The following is a 24,139-nucleotide window of genomic DNA, read 5'->3' on the forward strand; positions in this document are numbered from 1 at the left end:
ATGGTATCTGATGGAAGTTGCCAAGAGTTTTACTGCACTGGTTGCCTTTAATGCAGACTTGACCAGCTGGTGGGCTTAGCCTTTCTCTTGTGTGCTGCAATGCACCAGATCTGTGTTTAGCTGTATTTTCACAAGGGTATCTCTGACACCACATGACCTGCTGAGAGCTGGACAGGCAGTGAATTGAGGCATGAACAGTGCTGCAGACAAGAGCCTGCTACTTAGGGAGCTGTGTAAGCAGTGTCTGGGAATGAACTGAATCCACTCCAGCTACAGTTACAAAAGATACAAGTGTGAGGGGATTGAGATAAGGAAAACTTCTTTCTTTTCAATACCACTAATGTTTTGACTAAGGCATGAAAATTTCAATACAGTAGAATGATTTTTAAAGTGCTTCTATTTGCATGTATACATCTAAAAAATACCCAGTTTTGAATTTAATTTTTTATAAGTGCAAAAGAGAAACTAACAGTTTATGTGAAGAGCTGAAAAACTTGAGTCTATTAGCAATGACTGCAAGTATGGTGTTTTTTTTCCTTCAAGTACACTAATAAATAATGTATGTTGCTTGAACAACTAGCATTCCTTTGGACCAATGGACTATGAGAATCTCCAGCAAGAACTTGCTTTAAAAGAAACAGTATGGAAAAAAGTGTCACCTGAATCAAACGAGGACATCTCCAGAACCATAGTGTATAGAATGGAAGGTCGGGGAGAGCAGAACTAAACAAATGGGTTCTAGTTTCATTAAATTCTTCATTTAAAAAAACCCTCAAGCATCTCTAGATTTAACTTTGATTTGAATATTGTTTACCTGGTATTTCATTTATATATACATTTTGTGTAAATTCTGTATGCTATACCAAAAAGTTTGTTAAAGTTCAAGGGTGTGTGGGGAAAAAGCATGTGCAAACAAACCCAAAGCTGTTAACTGACTTTTGTAGTTACTTAGAACACATTTAGTTTAAAAAAAAAAAAAAAAAGCAAAGGTAAATCTTAGTGTTTTCAAAGATACACCACAAAAGTGGTATGTATCTGTTTATTTTTGTTTATATCTGAGAATTTTGAGTATATAAACTTTGAGGCTGAGCAAGAGCTCGTGTCCACTGAGCAGGGTCAGCATATAAAGATAGAATATTAATTAAAATATAAAATAATATTTGGCAAAATACAGCAAATTCATGATTTTCTAAATAATTGTATATTAAGTGGAGATAGGTTCTGAGTCATTATTACCATGTCAGGATTATTTAAACGTGAACTTTCAAATTTGAACAGAAATGGACCTTTTGCATATGCCATGCTATTGAAGATTGTTTTTTCTTTTAATCAAACCATTAATAATTATTAATGCTAATATTGTAATAAAGAGAGCAAAAATGCCTGGTCAGGAGTGGGAGAAATGGGGAGGAGGAAAAAAAACCTGTATTGTTTGCAAGTTAAATAATGCAGCAGAGAGATTTCTGCCCCAACTATTTGGCATGTCTCTCTTGCTGCTCGTGATGCCAGCTGGTAGTTCTGACTCAGAAGTTTGCCTTACTAATAGTGCTGTGCTCCACCCTGGAAAGGAATGTAAGCAATCTGGGGTTTAGAGAGGTAACCAACTGAGCAGTGAGCAGGAAATATCTTCACAGGGAAGAAGATCGGTAGATCTTATTAGAACTGTTCAGAACTATTTTTCAGCCATTACTGTGTGCATATGTTCATATATGAGGTTTCACTTACACAGGAGCAAATTCTTAAGAAGTTATCCTTAATTGCTATTTTTTTGTAAATGATTTTGAGTTTGGAGCTCTGTCAGCTTACTGAGAAAGAGGATGTGCATTTTTCTACAGACAGCTGCATCTCCTAAGCGGCATAATTTGATAATTTGAGTATCTTGAGTAGGGTGTAGCTCCACAGGATATATTTAAGCTTCAGATAGGCTTAATTGGCAGTTCTGAACAGAGGTCAAAGACTTGCTAAATTCTTAACACTTGCACAAATTAGATTATTAATAATGCAAAAAATCTTAGAAAAGCAGTCTCTATAAAGTTTTCTCCTCTCTAAATTTGCAAATAATCTGATATGTCCCATCCCTTGTACACACCACACAGAGTACTGCTTTATCAAACTGGAGAAATGTGTCCAAGCAATGATAAATGGTATTAGCTGGTAGAGGATTTTAAGAGACAGTGACAAACAATTCTGTAGTAACACCTTCACCTCTTCTCTCTGCTCCCTTCCCCAGTCCCTGTCCCTTTTTTTATCTAAAACTCCAAAATGTTGATATCTGAGTTTTGCCTAATCGCAGAGTTAATTTTTTTCCTGCCCGTTTTTTGACCCATCTGGATGTTCATGAGTTTAGGAATATGCATAAAACAGAGCTGATGTTCTCTGAGAAAGCAAGCTACTCTTAATTAATCTATTTGGGTATTGTTAATTTTGCATTAACATTTGAAAAAGCTCTGACTAAACCCTGAATAATCTTCATTTAGCAGAGTATTGTAAAAGGATGGGCTTCCTGTCTTTGAAGCCTAGGATGGAAATACTTAAGCAAAATGGTACAGAACATCAATTTTCAGTGAATTTGATGCCCTTCTGGGATGAAGAGGTAAATCTGTGGTGCAGATGTCATTAATAAGTGTCAGTCATGAATTGCTGAATAATAACTATTTTACAATCTTATCTCTGATGATAAGGTTAGGTTTGTTAGTGCTTATCCTCAAAATAAAGGCAAGGTCTTGAATTATAAAACGTCTTGCCTGTTTGAGGATTTTGCAGTAAACTAGTAGCTACAGAGACATAACAAGTATTTAGATCCTGCAGAACTACTTTACCTGAAATACCCTCAGTTGCGAGAGGGAACATAATGTGTCTGTGCTGCTAATGGAAAGTATTTACAGTGGTGACATGTTGCTGGATGACTTGCTGATTTAATTAAAAATGGAAAAGGCATGATGCAGGATTTGCTTGATCTGATTCTACCCACCTTGATTTTTAGTACCGTTTGAAGCCACTTCTAAAGATGTGGTTGAAGATGGACGATTTTTCCACATGTAAAACTTGTGATAGAGTCAAGTCCTGCATGGGAAATACAAAAATAAGAAAACTACTAGGTCTTCAATATGCATAATAAAAATATTTAGGATACAGCTTTAACAATCTTTAAATATATATATAAATATATATATTACAGTTCTGTAATATATGCTTTTGAAGCCTGCCTCAGAACTGAAGGCAGCTTCTAGCTAGGAAGGGTCCAGGAGGAGACTCCTCTGAACCAACTGTTCTGTAACTTGCCCACATTTCTAGTTTCTTGCCCTGGCTGCCACGTGTGCAGATGGCTCCTGTCCCTGGCAGGGCACCTGGGGGGCCAAGGTCACCCACCACAGGCAGGTGGGAGAAGCCAGGACCACAGAGGTTTAGTCATTCCATGTGTGAAGTCTGCAACGGTTTTAGTGTTCACCTGTGCTACAGTAATAGCAATTCTTGATATTCAAGCATTTTAGCTGTTTGTTTGTTTTTCTTTGTCAGCATCATTAACATTTCATTAGAAATGTAAATGCTTTTTAAAGATTTATTTTAGCATTTGTGTTGTACCTTTTGGCTCAGTTGTTAAGTTACCTGTCTCGTTTTCCATTTTTCATTTGCATTGTATGTTATTTATGTATCTTGATTTCCAGCATGCTTATTTTTGTATTGTTTAATAAATTTATTTTAAGCTGATTTTTATTGTATTTTTTTTTCTCTCAATGGAGAACAGATTTGTTCAAACACATTTTTTTAGACTGAAGTTAAGATAGCGAGTACTCTGTTCAAAAAAAGATTCTGGAAGAGTAGGTGGAATAAGCAGATTTAGTTAAACCAATCATTATAAACTTTCCTGAGATTTTGTAAACATTTTTCACAATAATTATTTTTCTCTTTGAAGTGTTGTCTTAGAAAGTTGAAGGCAAAAATCAAAGTAGCAAAACTTTGTCACCGTGACTTTTTTAATAAAGAAGTCCTGATGCAGTAGAATTTTAGCATCACTATATATTTGTCTGATTTTGAAGATACTGATTCAGTCACATGGAAAATGTATGGTTAATGGTGCCAGTGCCAGCGTAGTTACTGCTGATCCTGAGCATTGTGAAGGGAAGAATACAGCTTATAATAAATCATGTGTAGCAAGGGAGGTGGTCCAAGCCCCACATTGTTTTGGTAGTGCTGGGGCCTGCCTATACTGAGGGTGGTCAGAATTGTTAATTTAGTTTTTCTGTAGACTGGTTTATAAGCTGAAGTTATTTGTAAAATCAGCTGTATGTTCATTATACTTAAAAAAAAAAAAAACACATATAAAAATAATTTATTCTCTGAGTCATAAAGATGATGGAAGGAAAAAGAGTAGTAGGTACAAAGCAAGAGCCATAGGTGTTTTACTGTAGAATTATTTTTGGTCTTATATTTGGTTTTCAGCATATATTTGTGTCAGAAGACCAGTGGGTGGGTAGATGAATAAAAAGGCAATGGATTCAGAGGAGGGAGGGGGGGGGATGGATTATGTTGTTTTTTTATTGCTCATATATCTCTTGGTCTTGATACATACATGTCATTGAAGCACAGTAATTTGTGAACAAAGGAATTAATTATGAACATAATTTATGTATGATGTTTTATTATCCTAAACATTGTTTGTAGGCTTGCACTGTTTTTTCTTTTTTAATTTTAAATAATACTTCTGTAGTTTTTTTGAAGGTTCAGAATCAGTTATTGCAGTGAAACAAGAATAAACTTGTTTCAGCAGAATTCTTATTAGAGTGACTTAAATACAGCTAATAATTGGCCTTCAGTGCAGTCTCCTTAAGGATTTGAGTTCACAAATGTCTGTGGTGGTTGGAGGGTTGGCAAGAGGCTTTAAACTGGGTAGAAATCTTAACTAAAGCTATTTTTTTTAATCGTGCTGGCACCTTGTCTATTCCATATTTGTCTAGTCTGGAAATATATGTAAAGACATGGCTGAGTCATGCACAGCCTCACTTTCTTTCAGGAATTCATGTCCTAGTATGTTGAATAATTTAAATAGTCTAAATTATTAAACTACCTACCTTGAATCAAGCATGGTTTCTGATTTGCTGTTTGCTCCTTCTAGAATAAATTGTGTGCAAAATGAAAAATGCCCTCTTTTCTTTGGGTTTTCATGCAAGTAGGAGTTAATTTTATTACTGGCATCTAATCTTGCTTTATGCAGACTTCTTGGTATCACTTGGACGTAGAACATTTAAATGTTTTTGCAAGACTTGAGTGGCCTTACTGTGCACATGGCTCAGCTACTCCTGAAAATGCCATGTGCATTTCTTCTGTGCATAGCAGGAGTACCTGATGGTCACATCTGAGGCTGCAGCTTAGCTGAATAAAACCTAGAATGGAGTTGAGTGGCAGATCTGTGGTGGGGGCAAGTTTGTTGGGTATTTTGTTTGTTATTTTTGTTTTTTACCAGTGTAATTTGAGCAAGACTTAATTGAGTCAATTAAGCTGGCATGGACAAGGTAGGTGGATGTTTGGAGAATAGACACTTCGACACCTCAGCACTAGGGCTGGTGAGGAAATGGGGTTGAAGGAAGGACAAGGGGAAAAGGAAGTAATTCTAGAATGTCTTCCTATCCTCAAAAATGTTCTAGTCAACTGTACTTGGATGTATTTTGTGCTAAGCGGGCTCGTGGGGCAGCTTATCTGCTGTAAGGTGCTGCTTTCTGTTTTAGCTGCTGCTCTGCTCTGATTCTGACTCAGCTGGCACACAGCTGTGCCTTCACGTGCTTTTACAAAACTCATGTGCACACTGTGGATTGGAAGTTTATCTTCATATTGACCTTAAATCAGGTCAGATTTACTTAACTGGGTGCAGTTCTTGTAACCTAGCTGTATGAGGTGCAGGGAGCACTAGTGACTGTAAGCAACCTGAGAAGGAAACCACGAGGTCACAGAGGCTAGGAGGGATCTCTGGAGATCTTACAGTCCAGCCCCTGCTCGAGGAACCATCTAGTGTTACTTGGATTGTGTTGCTCAAGGGCTTTGCCAGTCAAGTGTTGAAAACCTCCAACAATGAGGTTTTGTTACCTGACTGGGTAAGTTATCCCAGTGCTTTAATGCTTTGATTAAAGAATCTTTTCCTAACCTACAGTTGGAATTTTCCCTTTCTGTAGCTTGTGATGGTGACATCTGTGTTTTCACTAAATGTGATGATCTTACCATCATGCTGTAATCTGTTGACTTCTAGGGAGTCCTAGAAATGGCATAGGTAAAAGTGGCTTTTGGTCAGCAGTAACTAATATTTTGACTTCCTGCTGTATTTTTCCTACTGGAATTTAAGTATTTTTTCATTATGTCATAGAAAATGAAGTGATTTAGGGGTTTGAAAAGGCCATATTCCTTTAATTTTTCTGTTGAAGCCCAACAGGCTAAATACAAGTGTGGAAGTGTGCAATTTGCTGAGGGATGGCACGTTACTGTTAGGACCCCTTGTGATCAGAGCACTTGTCAAAACAATGAACTGAGAACACAAGTGGAGTGATAGGAAGAGATAATGTTACTCATTTCCTGTTGATGTCATTCACTAGCCCAGCTTTTTCCTTGAGGCAGGCAACTTTATTGTTTGTTCAGGAATTACTCATGCAATAATCAGGGTTTTTTTGGACTCACAGACCTGCTTTTGGTTATATGTGTAGCTTTTACTTTCTGAATGGAAAGTACATTTCACACTTCTTTTAAAGGACCTCTCTCTTAAAATTCTCCAGCCTGTAATTATTGCAAATGAAATAATTAAAATGTAATCTTGATCTGAGAATAAACTGAGACTAAACATGCTTTTAAAAATCCCCACTCATGCCATTGCAGAGCAGAATTAAGAATTATGACTGAGAACATACAGAAGCAGGCTGAAACAGCTGAGTATGTTTTCTCCCATATACCAAGGCTGCTGGGGAATATGACTGTTTGCAGTGTTTAAAGGTAAAAGCAGGGAGGTAAAAGATTTATTTAAGGTAATAAATATTTTCAGTATGAGGAAAACATACCTTTCAATACAAGGTATGGAATACATAGCCTAAAAATAAGAAGATATATAGAAACTTGATCCTAATATTTAGAAAGAACCTTCTCAACAAGAGTAAGGTGCAAGTGTCTAGTAAGACTTCCCTGTTCTGCTTTCAGCCTGTAGGGTGGAGTCAGTCTGTTGGTAGTGCAGGTGCCCTACATCCTTCTAGAGCAAAGTCCTTTCTTTTGCCTATAATTCCAGTTCCAAGCCCTGTATTTAAGAGTAAACTGTCATCCACAAATGTGAAGTGCCTACAGGCTGGGAAGCAGGAGCATTGCCCCACTCTACCCTGTTGTGTGGGTATCAGTGGTGTCAACAGGTCCTTGAAAAGGCAGACATCCTTTTGTCCTGTCTGCTTAACACAGCTCTGTCACTAAAACACCCATCAGCATTCCACTGGATTCATGTGACTGCCATTGATCCCAGTCCTTTGGTCCCAAATCTTGCACTGTTAGTGATGTCTATATCCATTACTCCAAAGGCTCTTGTTTTTTTTTTTCCCTGCATCCAGGATCAATGGCTTAGCATTCATTCCCCTTTTTAAGGTTTCTCTGTATATTCCCAATGCTCTTTGTTGCAGAACTGTTAGCAAGGGTTTAGTCTTTGAAAAGGCTGAAAAGGAGCTACCAAAGTAGGTATAACATTTCTGTGATAGTTTACCGCAAAAATTGTTTTACCATTTTTGAACTTCCAGCCATCATTATTTACTGACAAAATGTTTCATTGCTGATGAGAAATGCTGAAAAAGTTTGACAGTGGAGGGTCATTTTCTTACAAAACTTGGAGGAGGTCATTTTCTTACAAAACTTGGACGCTTTAGACATGGCAGCATCACTGACTGAGGTATTGCCATCCAAGTTGTTGATGGCAAATGCATGCCACCTAGAAATGAAAATTTGCTTGGTCTTTATCTTAAAGGGTGGAAGTCTTCATGCTTTAGATCTTCCACTTGATCTAGTAAACCTTTTGTTGAAAAGATTAATTGACTTATGATTCCTTTGTCATACTGTTCATGGCCAACAATGCAGCAGTAACACTTCTGGTCATCCAGGACAGGAGCCCGGCCAGGTTTTTTCTATGACTCCCTCTTGTTAATTCTCAGTTCTATGGAACTGCCTGACCCACTATTATTCACTACTGCTATTCTAATCTGGTCTTCTTTATTAGGTGTTCAAGAACTTCTGTTGCTGGCACAATTTATGAGTTTATGGATGTCCATGAAAGGTCTTCCTAAAAAACAAAACAAAACAACAAAAAAAAAAAAAAAAAAAAAAAAAAAAAAAAAAAAAAAAAAAAAAAAAAAAAACCAAAAAAAAACCCAAAAAAAAACCAGTGGAATCAGCCAACTGCCAACTTTAGCTCTTAAGTCTACTGAAGGATGATTAAATTCTCACTTGATATTTTGGTGTTTTTTCAGTGATGTGCTTAATTCCGTTGTTTCCAAAAGCAAAAAATGTGTTAATTCATTGGTAGCAGAAGAAATTGGAAACAGCAGGTGGAAGTAAGCATGGCCATGCTCCCTGTAATCTAGTGAAGAGCTTTGGTGCTCAGTTTTCTCTCTTCTTCCCAGTATTTGTACCTTCAGAAATCAGCATAATCATCCCCAAATAAAGGAATGGAATGGATACACCCGTACCAACATGGGTATTAAGCAAAGGATAAGATGTAACAAGAAATTGTTAGTGAGTAGCTCTTGAGATCAGCTCCTCTTCTGCCAGGCTCATCTGTTTGTCCAGGCACACGTGGGAAGGGGCAGGGAAGCTCTCCAGTCACAACATTGTCATGTGAGCACTGTTGAAGCTTCAGCATTAGGTACTCTAAGGTCTTCTGTGTTGAAAAATTTAGGAAGATCTGTTCTTCAGGGATATCTGTGACAGCAGTATTGTCTGGGTCCATCCTAGTACCTGTTCTTGATGCTTCATATCAGGCTTTTTTTCCTGGAAGTGTCTTCCAACTAAAGAAGCATCTGTTTCAGGGATCCTGTAATCTAATACTGATGGAGTCAATGGCTCTGAATCTTGAGCTCTGATTTCTGTGATTTTTTTTTTTTTTTTTTTTCTTTGTACCCCTTGAACCCAGTTCATCGTCAGTATTGGTTTTATCTGCTAGAAAGAGTAAATACAGTCTGCTTCCCACAACATTTCCCACTATCCTGCTCCTGATGGTGGCACTGGAAAGGAGAAACTGTGCCATCCACACACCCTGGGCATTCTTATGATAGTATGTAATATTTTGCAGTAAAATTGAGTTGGTATGCCCTCATTCCTGGGGGAGAGGCTTGCATGCAAGGATCCAATTACACTTTGGTTTGTGTGACCTGCTCTCCACCTCTGGAGACCAGGTTCTGGAGTCAGGATTAGTGAATGGTTGTTTCTTATGCCTCCATCAGGGGAGAGAGAGGTGGGAGTGGGGCAGAACATGGCTGGCCAAAACAGCTTGTCTCACCCTGTGGGGTTTGCACATCTCAGGAGTGGAATAGATGGGCATGGTCTTTGTGAAGGAATCTCAGTTGCAGAAGGTAAGTAGATGTTTCGCTTACTCTAGTAAATTTTGTTTAATTACTTAACTCCTAATTCATCATAATTCAATAGTCTTATCTGTAATTTAAACAGCATCAGTTTACTAATACTTCAGAGTTAATCAATAGTCAGAGCTGTAAATAACAAGGCATTACAAATTCCCAGTGTGTGTTACCATGAAACGAGGTTTCTGCTTCCGTCGCTTGCCGTCATCAAGGGCTGTTCTGTATTTCAGGCACTTGAGTAAAACCAAACATAGCATGAAGCAGCCTAGACCTATGGAACTATATTGCAAACATAAATGATTTCAGATTTAATTTACAGGATTCTAAATCTCATTTAGCATTTAAAAATTAGGATAATTAAATGTAATAATCTCTGAGCATGCACTGGCTGAACAAATTGTAGAACTGAGCTCAGTCCTATCTGTGACTCTTTGTTCTATATGAGTCAAAGAATATTTTTGGACAGTTGAAGAACTTGCACCTCCTGCCTGATAGTGTTTAGGGTGAATTCACAGGTTGTTTTGAGGACTACATGTGTTAAAACTCCTTCCAGAAATTTGTGTCCACTTAATGGCCATCTTATGAGCAACAGGTTGGTGCTGGAAGAGATTATTTCTGTCTTTCATGGCTCCAAATATTGGAGGAAAAATACCTTCTGCTCACTGTTACTGCTTCCTGTGTCCTTAAGCTTTTTAAATTTTATGCAAACTAGTACAGTAATAGAGAAGAAAAAAAGGGACAAACTCTTACGGTATTGTGCTCATTTTTAGTAAATACCATTTTTAGATGCTTTTGAATGCCTCTATTAATTTAAAATATTTTGACCAAAAAAAGGGCTTCAGGCAGAGATGGATGAAGAAATGCAGTTTACTGTAACATATGGTTTCAGTACTCTAATTATTTGCAATTTTGGGTGGCATAATCCAGTACTTATACCAAAAAGGTTTGAATCAGAGGGAAATGTGAATGATGGAAATCCAATTGATGCCAGTAGATGGAAGAGGGGAACAAACCACCTCTGCTCAGCCTTCCCTCCAGGAAAGCTGCACTTCTCCTTTAGTGGCCTTAGCCCGTCTGTTTTTCAGTGAAGCAGACTGACAGTTGTTCTTCGGTTGAAGAAAGGATCCTGGTATCAAGACAAACCTTGGGTGTATATGTTTGGTTTAATTATTTCTTAAATTCATCTGCATGCCAGCTTCTGTGACAAGTTCCAAGATTGAGCTACTGGTACAGGCTTGTTTCAGTGTTCATGAACTGAACCTAGTCAAAACTCTTTGCTCTGTTTTCGGATTTTAAACAAACACTTTTACGACCATTAAAAACTTTTCATTGTCAGTGTCTACCAGCTAGTTCAAAAATGCAGGAAGTCAGAAGGAGAAAATGACTAGCTTTATTCTAAAAGATTGGATTTGGATTTGAAACAACGTGAGTAGTTGAATTGCAAGAAGATATTTAAATACCTACTGGGATTTTGCCCAGCTTTAAGTAAAAGTAATAACTAACCAGTGTGCTGGCTTGCCTGAGGGTTTTGCAGCTCTAACAGCACAGTTGGTTTAGAGCTGCTTTGTGTTTGGATACATGAAAATACAGCCTCTTGTGTGCCTGCAGTCTAGACATCACTCATGGGAGACCAGCTTTCAGTATTTCAGTACATGCACGGGCTGTGTTTGAGCAGGGCTGCTAGAAACTGGAGTGAGGAATAAATAAGTGTTTTGTTAGTCTGTTACTTTGATATCAACAGCACAAACTGTATGGATAATTGCTGTGCAAACGGCATTTCAAGTTAGTTCCACCAGGGAGACTCCAGAAATAAACTCCATGGTAGCAGCTTTGAAAGTCACTTGTGGCAGCTTTGAGGCCAAAAATAAACACTGCACCCACGGCTGGTAAAACTGAAGGAGCTGGGTATCGTCCTCTGTGCCCAGCTGTGAAGAGGGAGGACCTTGCACCATCTAGAGGAAAAGAAAGGATAGTCAAAGGGTTAGAAAGGAAACTGGGGAAAAAAACTGACAAAATCTCATTTCCTGTGTCAGTTTTAAAACATGGCAGAGCAGATTCTAAAGTTATTTTTGCACTTCTGTCACATTACATGAGGAAACAACGATCAGTAGTGCAGAAAATAGCCTAAAGAGGTGGTGGAAGTTGTCAAGAAGAAATGCTAGTTTTATGGAACTAGCCTCATCTGTATTTTCAAATATATCAATATTTTAATATAGGTAATATGCATTAATTTATTCACACGTCTTCTAATTATTTATAGTGTAGTGGGAACAAAGACTCTTCCAAGGAATTCTAAGTTTGTAACTTCTTAAGACCCTTGCGTTTGTTTGAAGTCAGGGCAGGAGGCTCTGTCAGAGGCAGTCGGTGTTGGGTTGCTGTAGAGCTACGTGGGGTTATTTGATCACTTACTGAAAGCCTCACTTTTGTGTGCTTCAGGAAGTTACTTAGAGAAATTACCTGTTCTTGTGGAACTGAGTTTTCTGTAGAGTAAGGTAACGTTGAGGCTTAATCCAGAGGCTGTTTCGAGTGCCTTCAAGGACTGTCCGTCCCTAAAAATATTCATGGGCACAACCTCACTAGCAAGCTCTGAGACCACTTCAGAGCCAGTCCTGGGTGGGCATCTAAACTAGTCTGGGATTCATTTAGTGAATAAATCACAGCACTTAGTCTGGGAGTTGTGTCCTGACAGGCAGCTGGCACTGGAGTGGGCAGACAGGGCAGGTCCTGGCTGTGGAATTGAGATGATGCTTGGCTGGGCTTGGAGGGCTTAGAGGTTGGTTAGGTATTTGTCTATAGTTCAGTCTTAGTTTTGATTTTGTAAAATATGTGCTTTACTTACCCTTAGGTAATAAGTTCCACTTATTTCATGAGAAACAAAGCAGAAGCTCAATTTTAAAAACAGGCTTTTGACTGAGATTTCTTCCCCTGTGAAGTACAACTTAACTTCATATTGAACAATGGTATTTTACTCTTTTAGACCTGAACTTTTTTCCCAACAATAGCCTTGTATGTAGACACTGGAGAGTAGATTCCAGGTTATTGAAAATTAAATGTAAATGCAAAGCTGGCCTATTTGTAAAATCAGTGATCCTGTCTAATGTCTGAAGACATGTCATTAGACAATATCTAATGTCTGTGTTCCACTTTCAGATCCATCCCTGGTTTATTTTTGTCCTTTTAAGGACTACTTGCATTCTAGTTTCAGAGTTGAAATGCCAGAATTCATTTTGTGCAAGTTTGGGTTTTTTTTTTTCTGTTTGCTTTTTCTTTATTTTGAAATCCTACATGCCAGGAAAACGCCATCTAAAAGCTGTGCTCCAGTGGAGGTGAGTTACAAGTTCAGTGTGTAAAAACTGGATGACTAAATGGCTTGCTTTGTGCTCTAGGTTTGCTTTTCGTGGTATCTGTAGGTTAGCACTGCTGTTTCAGAGTTTATATTGGCACCTTGGGTTTCAGGGATTGTTTTCCATTGATAAAACAAGCATCTGAAAATCCACAGTTCTTCCGAAGAGCAGGAGGAGGGATTGCTTTTTGCTGCATACCCTGGTGACCCTCATCAGGGGATCTGCTTCAGGAAAAGCAGCTGAACAGTGCTACTGTGAAAGTGAGTTCCTGTTGATTTTGGAGCATTTATTACTTTAATCACTCGTGACTCATGTAAACTCTTTGCTCCTGCCTTCCCTGTCAGTCCCTGACTGCAGAGGATGGGAATAGGCAGTCCCGCTATGGAGCATTAATCCCCATTCACTGGACAGGTGCTCACCTTGGGCAGCTTAAGAATCTATTTTCTGCTCTTCCCAGCTAATGCCGCTCTGAGCCGGATTAGCTGTGCCTTGTGCTGGGAACAATGGATGGAGAGCCGGGCGTGTGCGGGGCTCCTGGGCTCGCGTGTCCCCTGCCAGGCGGGGGACTCGGCCTGCAGTATGGGACAGCACGGAGCCTCCTGCCTGGAGGGAGCAACGTGCTGCCGGGATGTGCTCTTTGGAAATGCCACCTGAGGGATTTTCCATGTGGAGCTGTGCTGTGTCACCCTGGGTGCAGGTGCTCCAGGGAGGCAGCCAGGCTGTCCCAGGTGCAGATCAGCTGTGCTCAGCGCCGTGGGGGTTAGTGGCACAGAGAAGTGTGCCTCTCCTTGGGGACACTTCCAGACAGGGCTGGGCTGATTTCCCTGGTGAAGAGCTGCAGGTCTGCATTCTGGTTGCTGTGTGGCTCTCCTAAGGGCTGGGAGCCTGGGGGGAACATAACCCAGAGCCCTGCTTACCTGGGACCCATTGGGAGGTCCCAGTGCATCAGGCCCTGGGGCTGGTGTGACAGTCACGTGTCACTAGGCACTGAAATTTAAATCCCAATTTATCTCTGCACCTCTGTGCCATGTAGGGGACAGTTTATAACTTTGTTCTTCAAGCCAGTTGGCCAGAGGGGCAGGGTTCCCTGAGAGGAAGTGTTGCATCCCATTTTAAGCACAAAATGGGATGTGAGAGAAGAGTGTGGTGCATGTGTTCTCTCAACTAGCTCCACTCTCTCTTTTTAATTCCTCTTGTTGTATTTGAAAGTCTCCTGTCAGCACACTTGGTCTGGTGCACAGTAAAGTTCAGATACAGCAAAGTTCCTGAGAAACAATATCCATTCAAACCTTTTTTTTCTCAATATTTCAGAATATTGAGAAAATATCTCAGTATTTTGAGAAGGCTCTTCAGAAGACTAACTTGTGGTGTTATCCCTAAATATCGTGGAAAGAGCATTGGAAAGTTTAGGGGAGTTGTTTATTTATCCTTGTTTGGCTTGCCTTAAGCAGCACTATTATAAACTATAGAGCTTGACTATATTGCTCAGCCACCTGGAGAAACATAAAGTTGGAAGTAATACTTTTTTTTTCAGCATGTTAATTCTGTAATGTTTTCAAATAAATTATAGAGGGCGGAGCGTTCTCAGGAAGCAGGACACGGTAGGAAATTAAAATCCAGATTCACTGACCTTTTTAGCTAAGAGCTTCTCATGGAATTAATCCAGCTTTGAGCTAAATTAATTTTTTTCTGAAGGATTTGCTTTCTGTACATGCACAGCTGTTTGGCTTTTCTCTCCTGACCCAAGTGCAGGGCAGAGGCTCTCCCTGCCCTGCTGGAGGCATTGCAGCGATAGCAGAGCGGGACAGAGCCCTGTGGTGACAGGGACACATGGGCAAGGACAGAGCACAGTGCTGGTGTGCTCAGCTGCTTGGGCTTGGCTCCTGCTTGAGGTTTTGGTTGTCTTCTTCATTAATGATGAAGGCAGTGGGCAGAAAGTGTCAGGCCACTCTCCCTTCACCATGAGACTGTAGCAGTTAATTTCCATCTCTAGGCCTCAGTTTCCCATCTTAGTGCCACTAACAATGTCAGTGTACTGTCTCTGAAGTGTTTGGAGAGGTGTTCTGTGGATGGCATTAGAGCCAGGCAGTGGTGGATACCCTTGACTTCAGGTAAAAAAAATCCTCTCTGTTAAGAGAGGAGTGATTCTCAGTCTTGTGTGAGCATTTGCTATTAGTCATCGTGAGGTTATTTAAATAAGTCTGGATTTGGGTGTGCAGCTCAGGTAGGAAGGACTGTTTTGTTACAAATATTCCACTAAGGCAATTCCCACATTCCAGTCAAGCCTTTCAGATCAGTTAGATGTTGAAATTTCACTTGCAATAAGTAACTTCATCATATTAATACTGAAGTTAAACTTTTTTTTTTTAATTTAGTTTTTCCAGTTGGTACACTGAGAAATTGAAAACCAACCCTAAAGATCTCATGTCATGCCCAAGTCCTTTGTGCTTGCAGAGCAGGGGGGCACAGCCATGCACTTGCTGTGTGCTGCGTCACGTGCTCCCCACTGCTATTCCTCTGTCCCTGTGCATCTGCTCACGTCAGCACTGCTGCTTCGAAACTGATTTTCACTTTGTAACTGGCTTTGTGGCTCACTCAGTTTGTCCATTTGGGGTTTTGGAATGGTGTTTTTGCTCTTCTGTTTTTTGCCTTTTTCGTCCCTTGTGTTTATCTGAAGTATCTGCTGTAGCACTGTGACTTCCTGCTGCTCTCAACTCCAGCTGTTTCCTTGCTTTAACTTGACCTCAGTGCAGTTCTTGAGCAACAACAGTCTTGATTTTTCTTGAGCTGCTCACATCCTGACCCACAGACTCACAGAACCATTAACTGGAGAGGTACCTCTGGAGACATCAGTCATTTGACCGCCTCTGATGTGAAGCAGGACTTGGATCCTTCATAGCTTTGTCCAGCTGAGTCCAAGACCTCTAACACTTGCTAACCTGATGGTGAAACTGTGTTTCTGATTTCTACCATTGAGTGACATGAGTATTTCTGAGCAACATTTCCTTGCTGGTTTCACTGCCTGGATAATAAGGATTATACCCAGTGCTCAGGAAGGAGTGCTGTACAGAGAGGGTCTCATTGTAGCTGAGTGAGCAGTGCTCTGTGGTGTTGATGTGGTGAGAAGAGAGCTGCCAAGTCCTTCTGCTTAGGGCATGCAGGTTTTCTCTCTTGTTTGACAAAAGGTGCAACAGTTTCTGCTCTGGGTTTGATCCTGCCATGCAGCTGTATGGCAGTGTGAGATCCATCCAGCTTGTATAAAGCAAAGGGACTCCATCCCTTCCCCTTTTATTACATTTTCATAGTTAGGGAAGTATGTGCAGTAGGAAAAGGTTGTGAAAAACTAACTTTGTGTTTCTAAACATTAGGGAAGCTTGTGTTCACCAGTGCAGTTATTGGAACACCAACACTGAATGTTCATGAACCACTTGGTGAGAAACTCACTGGCAGAGTCTCCAAACACTTAAATTAGTTGCCTTGTGCCCTACTTAGTTGGAATGGATAGAGCTCATCTGTCATGTTCACTATTTTTTTTCTCCCCTACAGTTAAAAATCCCAAAATCGTATGTTTGCTGCTGCCACTTCAGAGTTTCTTTTGCCTTCTGCTTTTTTTTTTTTTTTTTTTTTTTTTTTGAAATGAACCTGTTATTTCAAACTAGTACTGTGAGTTTTGGGTAGAGAATTTGTACTTGACTTTGTGGCAGCCCTAAGTGAGATTCTGCACAGATACAAAGCTTATGGCAGCAAGTGCTGTTCACTTAGGAAGTTTTTCTCACTGTAAATGACAGCCTCTTATATAATGCTTTAGTATATATGCTGCTTAGATTATTGTTCTCTTCAAAGCCAAGGAAGACCCATAAGATGCTTGTGGAGATGGTATATTCTTACTTTGAGTTCAAAATGTATTTTGTGTTTGCAGATTCCTAAATTTTATTGAATTCACTTTTTATGTGAACTCAATAAAACTTCTGTTTTTTATGGCTGCCTTCCGAGCAGTTTCATTTCATACCTTATGAAGTTTGTTAATTTTTTGGCCTGGTCTATGTTGCTGTTACAGTAGGGTGCAGTTATGGGGTCAAGGTGTGTTTTGTTGGTAGCAAATCCAGTCTAATTCTCCCATAAAATCATTGAAGTCTCTCTAGAAGCAGGAAGAAGTTGTCCCAAAAGGATTTTTTCAGCTATGATGGCCACACTTGGCTTATTTTAGTTTGAATTCACCTTTGACCAGCTTTTGATAATTTCTCTGCTAATAATTGTCCCACTGAATTTGTTGTGTTTCTCCTGCTTTTTGTATCCCATTACGTTTAATATTGGACACAGAACAAATTTCCTTCTGAGGTAAACAAGCAGAGATCTTTTTGTCTGGACTTGAATTTGTTTTTGTTTTGATCTATCAAGAAGTTCAGTTTTAAAGTAAAGCAACCTTTGATTTTACTTTATCTTAAGGAAGGAGCAGCTTTGACCTCTCCCAGATTGCTGAGAGATGTAATCTAAGGTGATTGTGTTACAAAGCCTCAGGAATCTCCAGATTACATTTTGTCATGTCTTTATAGAAAACAAAAATCACTTTTTAGCAAAACGTTCAGCTGAATCCAGGATTCTGGGTTCTGACTGCACTTGGAAAGTTGTTTTTTGAAGAAAGGAATGTGCGCTATTTTTATTTTATTACTTTAATATATTTTTGCATTTCCCAGAAACATCAGGAAGCCCAGCCAGAATGGTCAGTTACCTCTGAAATGGTTTTTGTGTAAGACAGTGCGTCCTTTGCTCATCCCAGACCCTGAAAAGGGAGAGTATTCATCACCTGGAGGACCTGAGACAGGGGAGTGCCGCCAGCCTGGTCTGCCTGCGGGGCCCCAGCGGGCCTGAATCATCTCGATGAAATGCAGAGATTATCAAGCGAAATTCCCCTTTCACACCTGCACGCAGTCTGCAGCCCGGTGCCTGTAACAAATGCTGTCTGTTAGAGGGTTCGGCATTTCGGCGTGGCTGTGGCGCTCGCTATGGAAAGCCCGGGGAGTGTGGCTGGGTGGGTGCTGCCCCGAGCTGGCCTGGCTGATGTAGGAATGTGTGTCCGTGACACCGCACGGGCAGAGCCCAGCCCTGGGCTGTGTCCGTGACACCGCACGGGCAGAGCCCAGCCCTGGGCTGTGTCCGTGACACCGCACGGGCAGAGCCCAGCCCTGGGCTGTGTCCGTGACACCGCACGGGCAGAGCCCAGCCCTGGGCTGTGTCCGTGACACCGCACGGGCAGAGCCCAGCCCTGGGCTGTGTCCGTGACACCGCACGGGCAGAGCCCAGCCCTGGGCTGTGTCCGTGACACCGCACGGGCAGAGCCCAGCCCTGGGCTGTGTCCGTGACACCGCACGGGCAGAGCCCAGCCCTGGGCTGTGTCCGTGACACCGCACGGGCAGAGCCCAGCCCTGGGCTGTGTCCGTGACACCGCACGGGCAGAGCCCAGCCCTGGGCTGCTCCCAGCAGCTGCTTGCCGTGGTCCTGCAGCGCTGCTGCTGAGCCGGGCTGGAGAGGGGCTGAGCCCGGCCCTGAGTTCCCGAGGGCTGCGAGGCCTCGGCTGGGCTGGCCGGCTCTGCCTCCCGAGCAGGGCCCGCTGAGCCGCCTGGGAGCCTTGGTCACTGGTTTGGCCTGTGGCAGAAACTCTAAACAGAGGGAGCTTTGTGGGAGGAGTAGAATCGCTCGATGTCAGCCCGCTGTAACAGTGGCGAGGCGGGTGTGGGGCGGTGTCAGGTTTGCCACAGCTGAAGGTGTTGCGGGGTCAGAGCTGCGGGAGCCTGACCAGCGGCCCAGCCTCTGGAGCCACTCGGGTTTAGGGACAGCCCAGCAGGGCAGAGCCCCCTGAGAAGGGAGCTCAGGCTGTAAGATCTTCATCATCTTACAGCTCCCATACTGCAAACTGGAAAGGAGCTGCGGGGGTTTGTGGGTGCTCTGTGTCCCCTTTGTATTTCCATCCTGGCCTTTGTGCCTCCTTCTCCTTCGCTCTCTCTTTGCGTCAGTGCATATTTGAGGTGTAAAAAACAACGAGCAATTCCACAGCTTTGGTTTAGAAGAGGCGCAGATGTTGGCTCTTCTCTGGCCCTGTGAAAATATGCCAGTGTTCTTGCAGAAATCTGTGGGAGACGTGCTTGTGGGTGGGGATTTCTCATTTTGTTTGTTTCTCCTCCTTGCTGTAGAAGGTCAGTGCAGCATCAGCTCCCTCTTTTATCTCTGTTACTTGGCTGGTGGCAGTGACGGAGCTTTGTAGACTCAAAAAGCAAAGTAGCATTTAGAAAGTTTACTGGAAATTACTGTGAAATGGTGCCTAGAAGTGGCTATGTCAGTTTATGAAAGAAGCTGATGTGGATACTTAAAACCACCTGGCATGTCATTTTTGGCGCTTGTTAAAACCTGCAGAGTTGTTATAGCCAGGCTGTATTAAAAATATGCATGGGACAAGGTTGGTGTACCCTGGCAGTATCATTTCATTACTAGAAAAATTAATAGAGCTGAGAAGAAGCACTACTTACCAGAGACTTTACCTGTGTCGTGCTTTAAGCCCATATTTATCTAAAAAGATCCAACTTTATCTGCCTGGAAACTTTGCTTATTATGTAACAAAACTGCTTAAAATGGTTTATTTGAGCAAAAGTGTGTATGTTGGATGTATGCAAGGATTATCTGTAATACATGGAAAAAAGAGTAACATTTAAATAACTCTATGTCTGCTGACATAGATTTCTCCTGGCATTAGGAATCTTTACAGGTAATAATAAAAATAATCTTACTTTTCCAAAGTGAGTTTGCCATTTGAGTTCATGATTTTATAAATTGTGCAGAGTGATGCTGTCTGTGAAATTCAATATTTGGTGTCATTGGGCAACTGAAGAGAGAAACACGGTTTGCCCATAGAGCAAGGCTCATATTTTTTACCACAACAGAGCAGAAATGAATTGGGTTTAGTTCTTTTACTGTCCTCAACCACTTCAGCCTTGGAAAGACAGACCTTGCAGTACTGGTAGCAAAGCAAGCTGTACTGGAGAATGTGGTCAGGCAAAGATAAACAGTTCATAAGCACTGGACCAACTGGCCCCACTGGGTTTTCTTTTGGAGGGAAGGTCAGTAAACTGGAACTTAATCTCTCTTTGTAGGTGAAGTCTGTGATAAATCTGCTGTTTGCTGCCTACACAGGGGACGTGTCTGCACTCCGGAGGTAAACATCAGTGGGGGTTTGGGAATAGGAATGCTTGTTTGGTTCCTGCTATTGTTGTTTATTTAGGAACAGGCACATGCACTGTGTCTGGGTTGGGGACATTGAGCTGCATGAGCTAGAGATTGAATATGTTCACCCAAAACCCAATCAAAACACTCAAATTTAACCCTCAAATCACACTATCCTGAATCCCACTGTATTCCATTTCTTTGGATCACAGTAAAACAATTTCTTTAACCATTTTTTTATAGCAATAGCAGAAAATCCTGTCTGTACTCTCACCTGCTTTGATAGTTAATTGTGAAAATGCCACAAAAATTCAGGTTGGACAATGTACATTGTTATTGGACAGGTTAGGACATCTAGCTTTGCTTTTTAAATCTGGAGGAGAATCTGGGAACATTTAAAGTAATAATGGTAGTAGACTAAATAAGCATTAATTTGGCTAGAATATATGCAAATATAATTAGTGGGTGGGGAAATATATGGTGTATAGTTTAACTCTGCTGTCCCAGGGCACCATAGTGTGAAGCAAGAACTCTCCCAGTCCCTTAATGCTGCTCAGGATTTTCAGACCTGGGAGACTTCCTGGGATTTTCTCACCTGGTATAAATTTACTTTGCCTTATGTGGCTTAGCTTGTCCATGTACAATTTTAAATCAGGTCTGTTGACTGTTATGTTTTCTACAAAGATGTTTTATTTTTATTTATGACAACTAAAGAACAGAAAGGAAGCTAAGGCACTAAGCTGGTTTTCAAAGCCAAAGCCCTTTCATTATCAGCAAAGATAGGATGTGCTGGTGGTGCTGCTAACATCCTCTTGTGGCAGGGTGGTGTCCTTCCATGCTAGTTTTGTAATGTGCTTTAAATTGCCTAAGGCTTGCCTCTGCAATCTCTTTTGTTGTATTTTATTTTGTTTTAAGGTTTGCTCTGTCAGGAATGGATATGGAGCAGAGAGACTATGACTCACGGACAGCCCTGCATGTGGCAGCTGCAGAAGGTACTGTCTCCTCACACAGCATTTGCTGTCTGTCTGTCTGTGTGCTTTAGCACATCCTTGCTGTCTCTGCATACCTGCTTTTGTCTGTACATAAATGGATCTATAGGAGTACATGCACTCACAAAGCTGCTTTTCCTTTAGGACACGTGGATGTTGTTAAGTTTCTGCTGGAAGCGTGCAAAGTGAATCCTTTCCCCAAAGACAGGTGAGTGTCTTTACTGCTGGTTTGGAGGAAAGATGCTCCAGTAACACTTCCTTAGTCCCCATGAGGAGAGGTGCCTGTGAAATAAGAGTGGAATGTATTGAGCCAGGCCACTGAAGCGGGGGAATGGGATCCTACTGGTTCTGCAGACGGAGCAGGAATGAAAAATGAACCACTAAACCCATTATTTCAAAGGCTGTGTTCAGCTTAATGAAGTTGCACAGTTACTGAACTGCGTGGGGTTGTGTGCTGAGCCGTTAGAGCAGTATGTAAAGAACTTGATTTGTGGTGCTTTTTGGCTCTCTGCTTAAAGCGCTGATTTTAAAAATACTGTGCTGCTTTTTGTAGGTGGAATAACACTCCAATGGACGAAGCTTTACATTTTGGACACCATGATGTTTTTAAAATTCTTCAAGAATATCAGGTCCAATACACGCCATCAGAGGATAACAACGATGGAAAAGAGAACCGAACGGTTCATAAAAATCTGGATGGCTTGCTATAATCATCTTCAGCTAGATCCTAAGAATCAAATCACTTACCTATTTAATTGTGGTATGCATAAGTAATGAAGAGCGTGTGTGTTTCTATCTGATAGTGGTATATATTTTACAGAAGTCTCTGTTACTTCAGTGTTACGTTACAGGAGTTTCTATACGCACAGGACAAATCCAATCTCTTCAAAAGAAACAAAACCAACTAAGAATCTCCCTCCATAATGTGAGCAATATTACCTCATGCTGCATATAATTGATGTATAAAATATTTAGCTGTTGTTGGCTTTACTGTGCACTACTTAATTTATTTTTGTGTTCTATGTGAACTCTCGTCTGTGGTCAGGAACTTTTCTGCTGAATTTTTGTTTCTTTAGCCCTCTGTTTCCAGTATGGCCAGGATGAGCCAGAGTACTGTCAGGTATGAGCGTCAGTGAGGTTTTTTGAAAGCTGAGGATGCTGATGTAGATTTAGGCTGGGTGTGTTAAGTAAGGATCTGCACTTATCTTTGGGAAAAAATAGCAAAAAGAATTCCACACAACCTTGTTTACATAATATAAATAATCACAGAATATATAGGTGACACTTGTCAATGGTCTAGGCTTGTTCTTAGAGGTAGTCTTGTCAGGGAATGTGTTTTAAGGTTTGTTTGACCAAATGGCGTAGGGGAGTGTGACGTGTAGCTCCGGTGTGTAGTGGGATTTTTGTCTGGGGAGCGTTTCTCTCAGTTCCCTTTGTCTTGCCTCCCTCCTCTCTCTCCATGTTCAGCTGCTAAAGTACTTCCCCGTGGCCGGGGAACACGGGTGCTTCCACTCCGTGCAGGTGTTCCTTGCAGGTGTATTTGCACTACCCCTGGGGGGGCTGACAGGTGCTGCTCCTTCCTGGTGGCTGCACCAGGAGCCAGCCAGGGCAGTGGAAGTGCTTGAAAGGCAAAGAACCAAACCAAATACAATCTGAGCTCATTTAGGCTTGTGGTAAGGAACACGGATGGAGTGAAACAGCTTTAAGGAGCACAGAGCCAATCAAAACAGGAGCAGAGCAGGAGATAAGCCAGGTTTTGGGGTATGTTCTCTTCTTGCACTGCCATCAACCAGGGAGCAGGATATTGCATCACTGGGATTCCCCTGGTGCAGGACAGGAGTTCAGCACCAAGAACACAAGTGAGTAAATGCCTTTTGTGGTGAATGGTGGCATTCATTGTCTTGCCACTGAAGCCAGCATGGCACGTGCCCTGTCATGGAAAATGTAGATGCAGGTATTTGTAGTTCACAGAAGTCCAATATTGCCACAGCTCCCTGTCCCATGTACAATTGCTTCTGCCACTAGTGTGGCACAAAACTTCAGAAGTGGGCAATCACTTCAGATATTCACAACACACTACAGTTGTTGGACGTAGGCAAGGATTTTAGCACAAGAGTTTTAGGCAGGAATCATTTAGCACATGGAAAAGGAGATTGTGCTTGAGAATTGTGTGTATGGTGGTTTTTATCCTAGCACGTAGTGTACAAGTCATTAGTAGATCTCAGAGTTCAAATTTTCTGTGTTTTGGCACCAAAATCTCCTGAAATAATGCCCAAATTCTTCCTAGAATGGCCCAAGCACTTTATAAAGATGATCTGAACCACATTACCCTCCTTTAGCAATGAGTACACTAAGGCTTGGAGAGAAGTAACTTCTCCAGAGCGACCCAGCAGGTCAGTATAGTTGAGAATAAATCCTTTCAAGTTCCTGTACAGTCTCTTGTTGAAATGCCATACTGCCTCCCTGCAGGGAGGACAAGTCACATGGAAAAGTGCTTGGTACTCATCACAAGCAGTGACTGTCTTCATCATGGTGAAATCTTGAAAGAGTCTGAAAGTCTAAAGCCCTCAAACAGCATCTCGAAGCTGGCTGGCATGGTTATCAAACACTTTTTCTTAAGAATCCTCCTGTTCTTAAGCTGGTTGGGGTTTTTTTTGTTTCTTTTTGGGTGTTTTTTTTTTTTTTTTCTTCTGAAGATCAGCTATTTTTCTGAAGGCTTTTAACCCATTCTCTTCACATCCTGTCTCACAGCCACCCCCGTTTGTAAACAAGAACTAAATTAAATGGCCTCTGGCTCTTTGTTGAGCCACATCAATCACTGGGTAGCACAAGGCAACAGATTTATGGTCTTCAGTGTAAAGGAATATTTTCAGATGGATCCTAGTTCAAAATTATGAATTTCAGTTTTCATCTTCCCTATTTTGCCCCTATTACAACACATTCTGTAGCTTCTCAGAAAAATACCTGATTTAGCTTTATTTAACTGGCATTGCGTTGTTCAAACTGGCATTTTTAA

The 24,139-nt window shown here is 41.3% G+C and overlaps 1 protein-coding gene across 5 annotated transcripts in view; it reads left to right on the forward strand.

The window, feature by feature from the left end:
- GLS (glutaminase) overlaps window positions 1-21,910 on the forward strand; it is a 59,828-nt gene extending 37,918 nt beyond the window's left edge. For 3 of the 5 annotated variants that reach the window (XM_053947969.1, XM_053947973.1, XM_053947972.1), the window contains 4 exons: window positions 20,065-20,126; window positions 21,050-21,126; window positions 21,268-21,331; window positions 21,677-21,910. In XM_053947969.1, coding sequence (XP_053803944.1) covers window positions 20,065-20,126; window positions 21,050-21,126; window positions 21,268-21,331; window positions 21,677-21,833 — 360 coding nt within the window. In that variant the 3' untranslated portion in view covers window positions 21,834-21,910. Of the gene's footprint in view, window positions 1-580; window positions 3,709-9,443; window positions 9,567-20,064; window positions 20,127-21,049; window positions 21,127-21,267; window positions 21,332-21,676 lie in introns of those variants that run through there. The other 2 variants (XM_053947971.1, XM_053947970.1) reach the window with 2 other exon arrangements.
- The last annotated feature ends 2,229 nt before the right edge of the window (window positions 21,911-24,139 follow it).

The sequence above is a fragment of the Vidua chalybeata genome, chromosome 7 (assembly GCF_026979565.1).
Source record: "Vidua chalybeata isolate OUT-0048 chromosome 7, bVidCha1 merged haplotype, whole genome shotgun sequence".
NCBI lineage: Eukaryota > Metazoa > Chordata > Aves > Passeriformes > Viduidae > Vidua > Vidua chalybeata.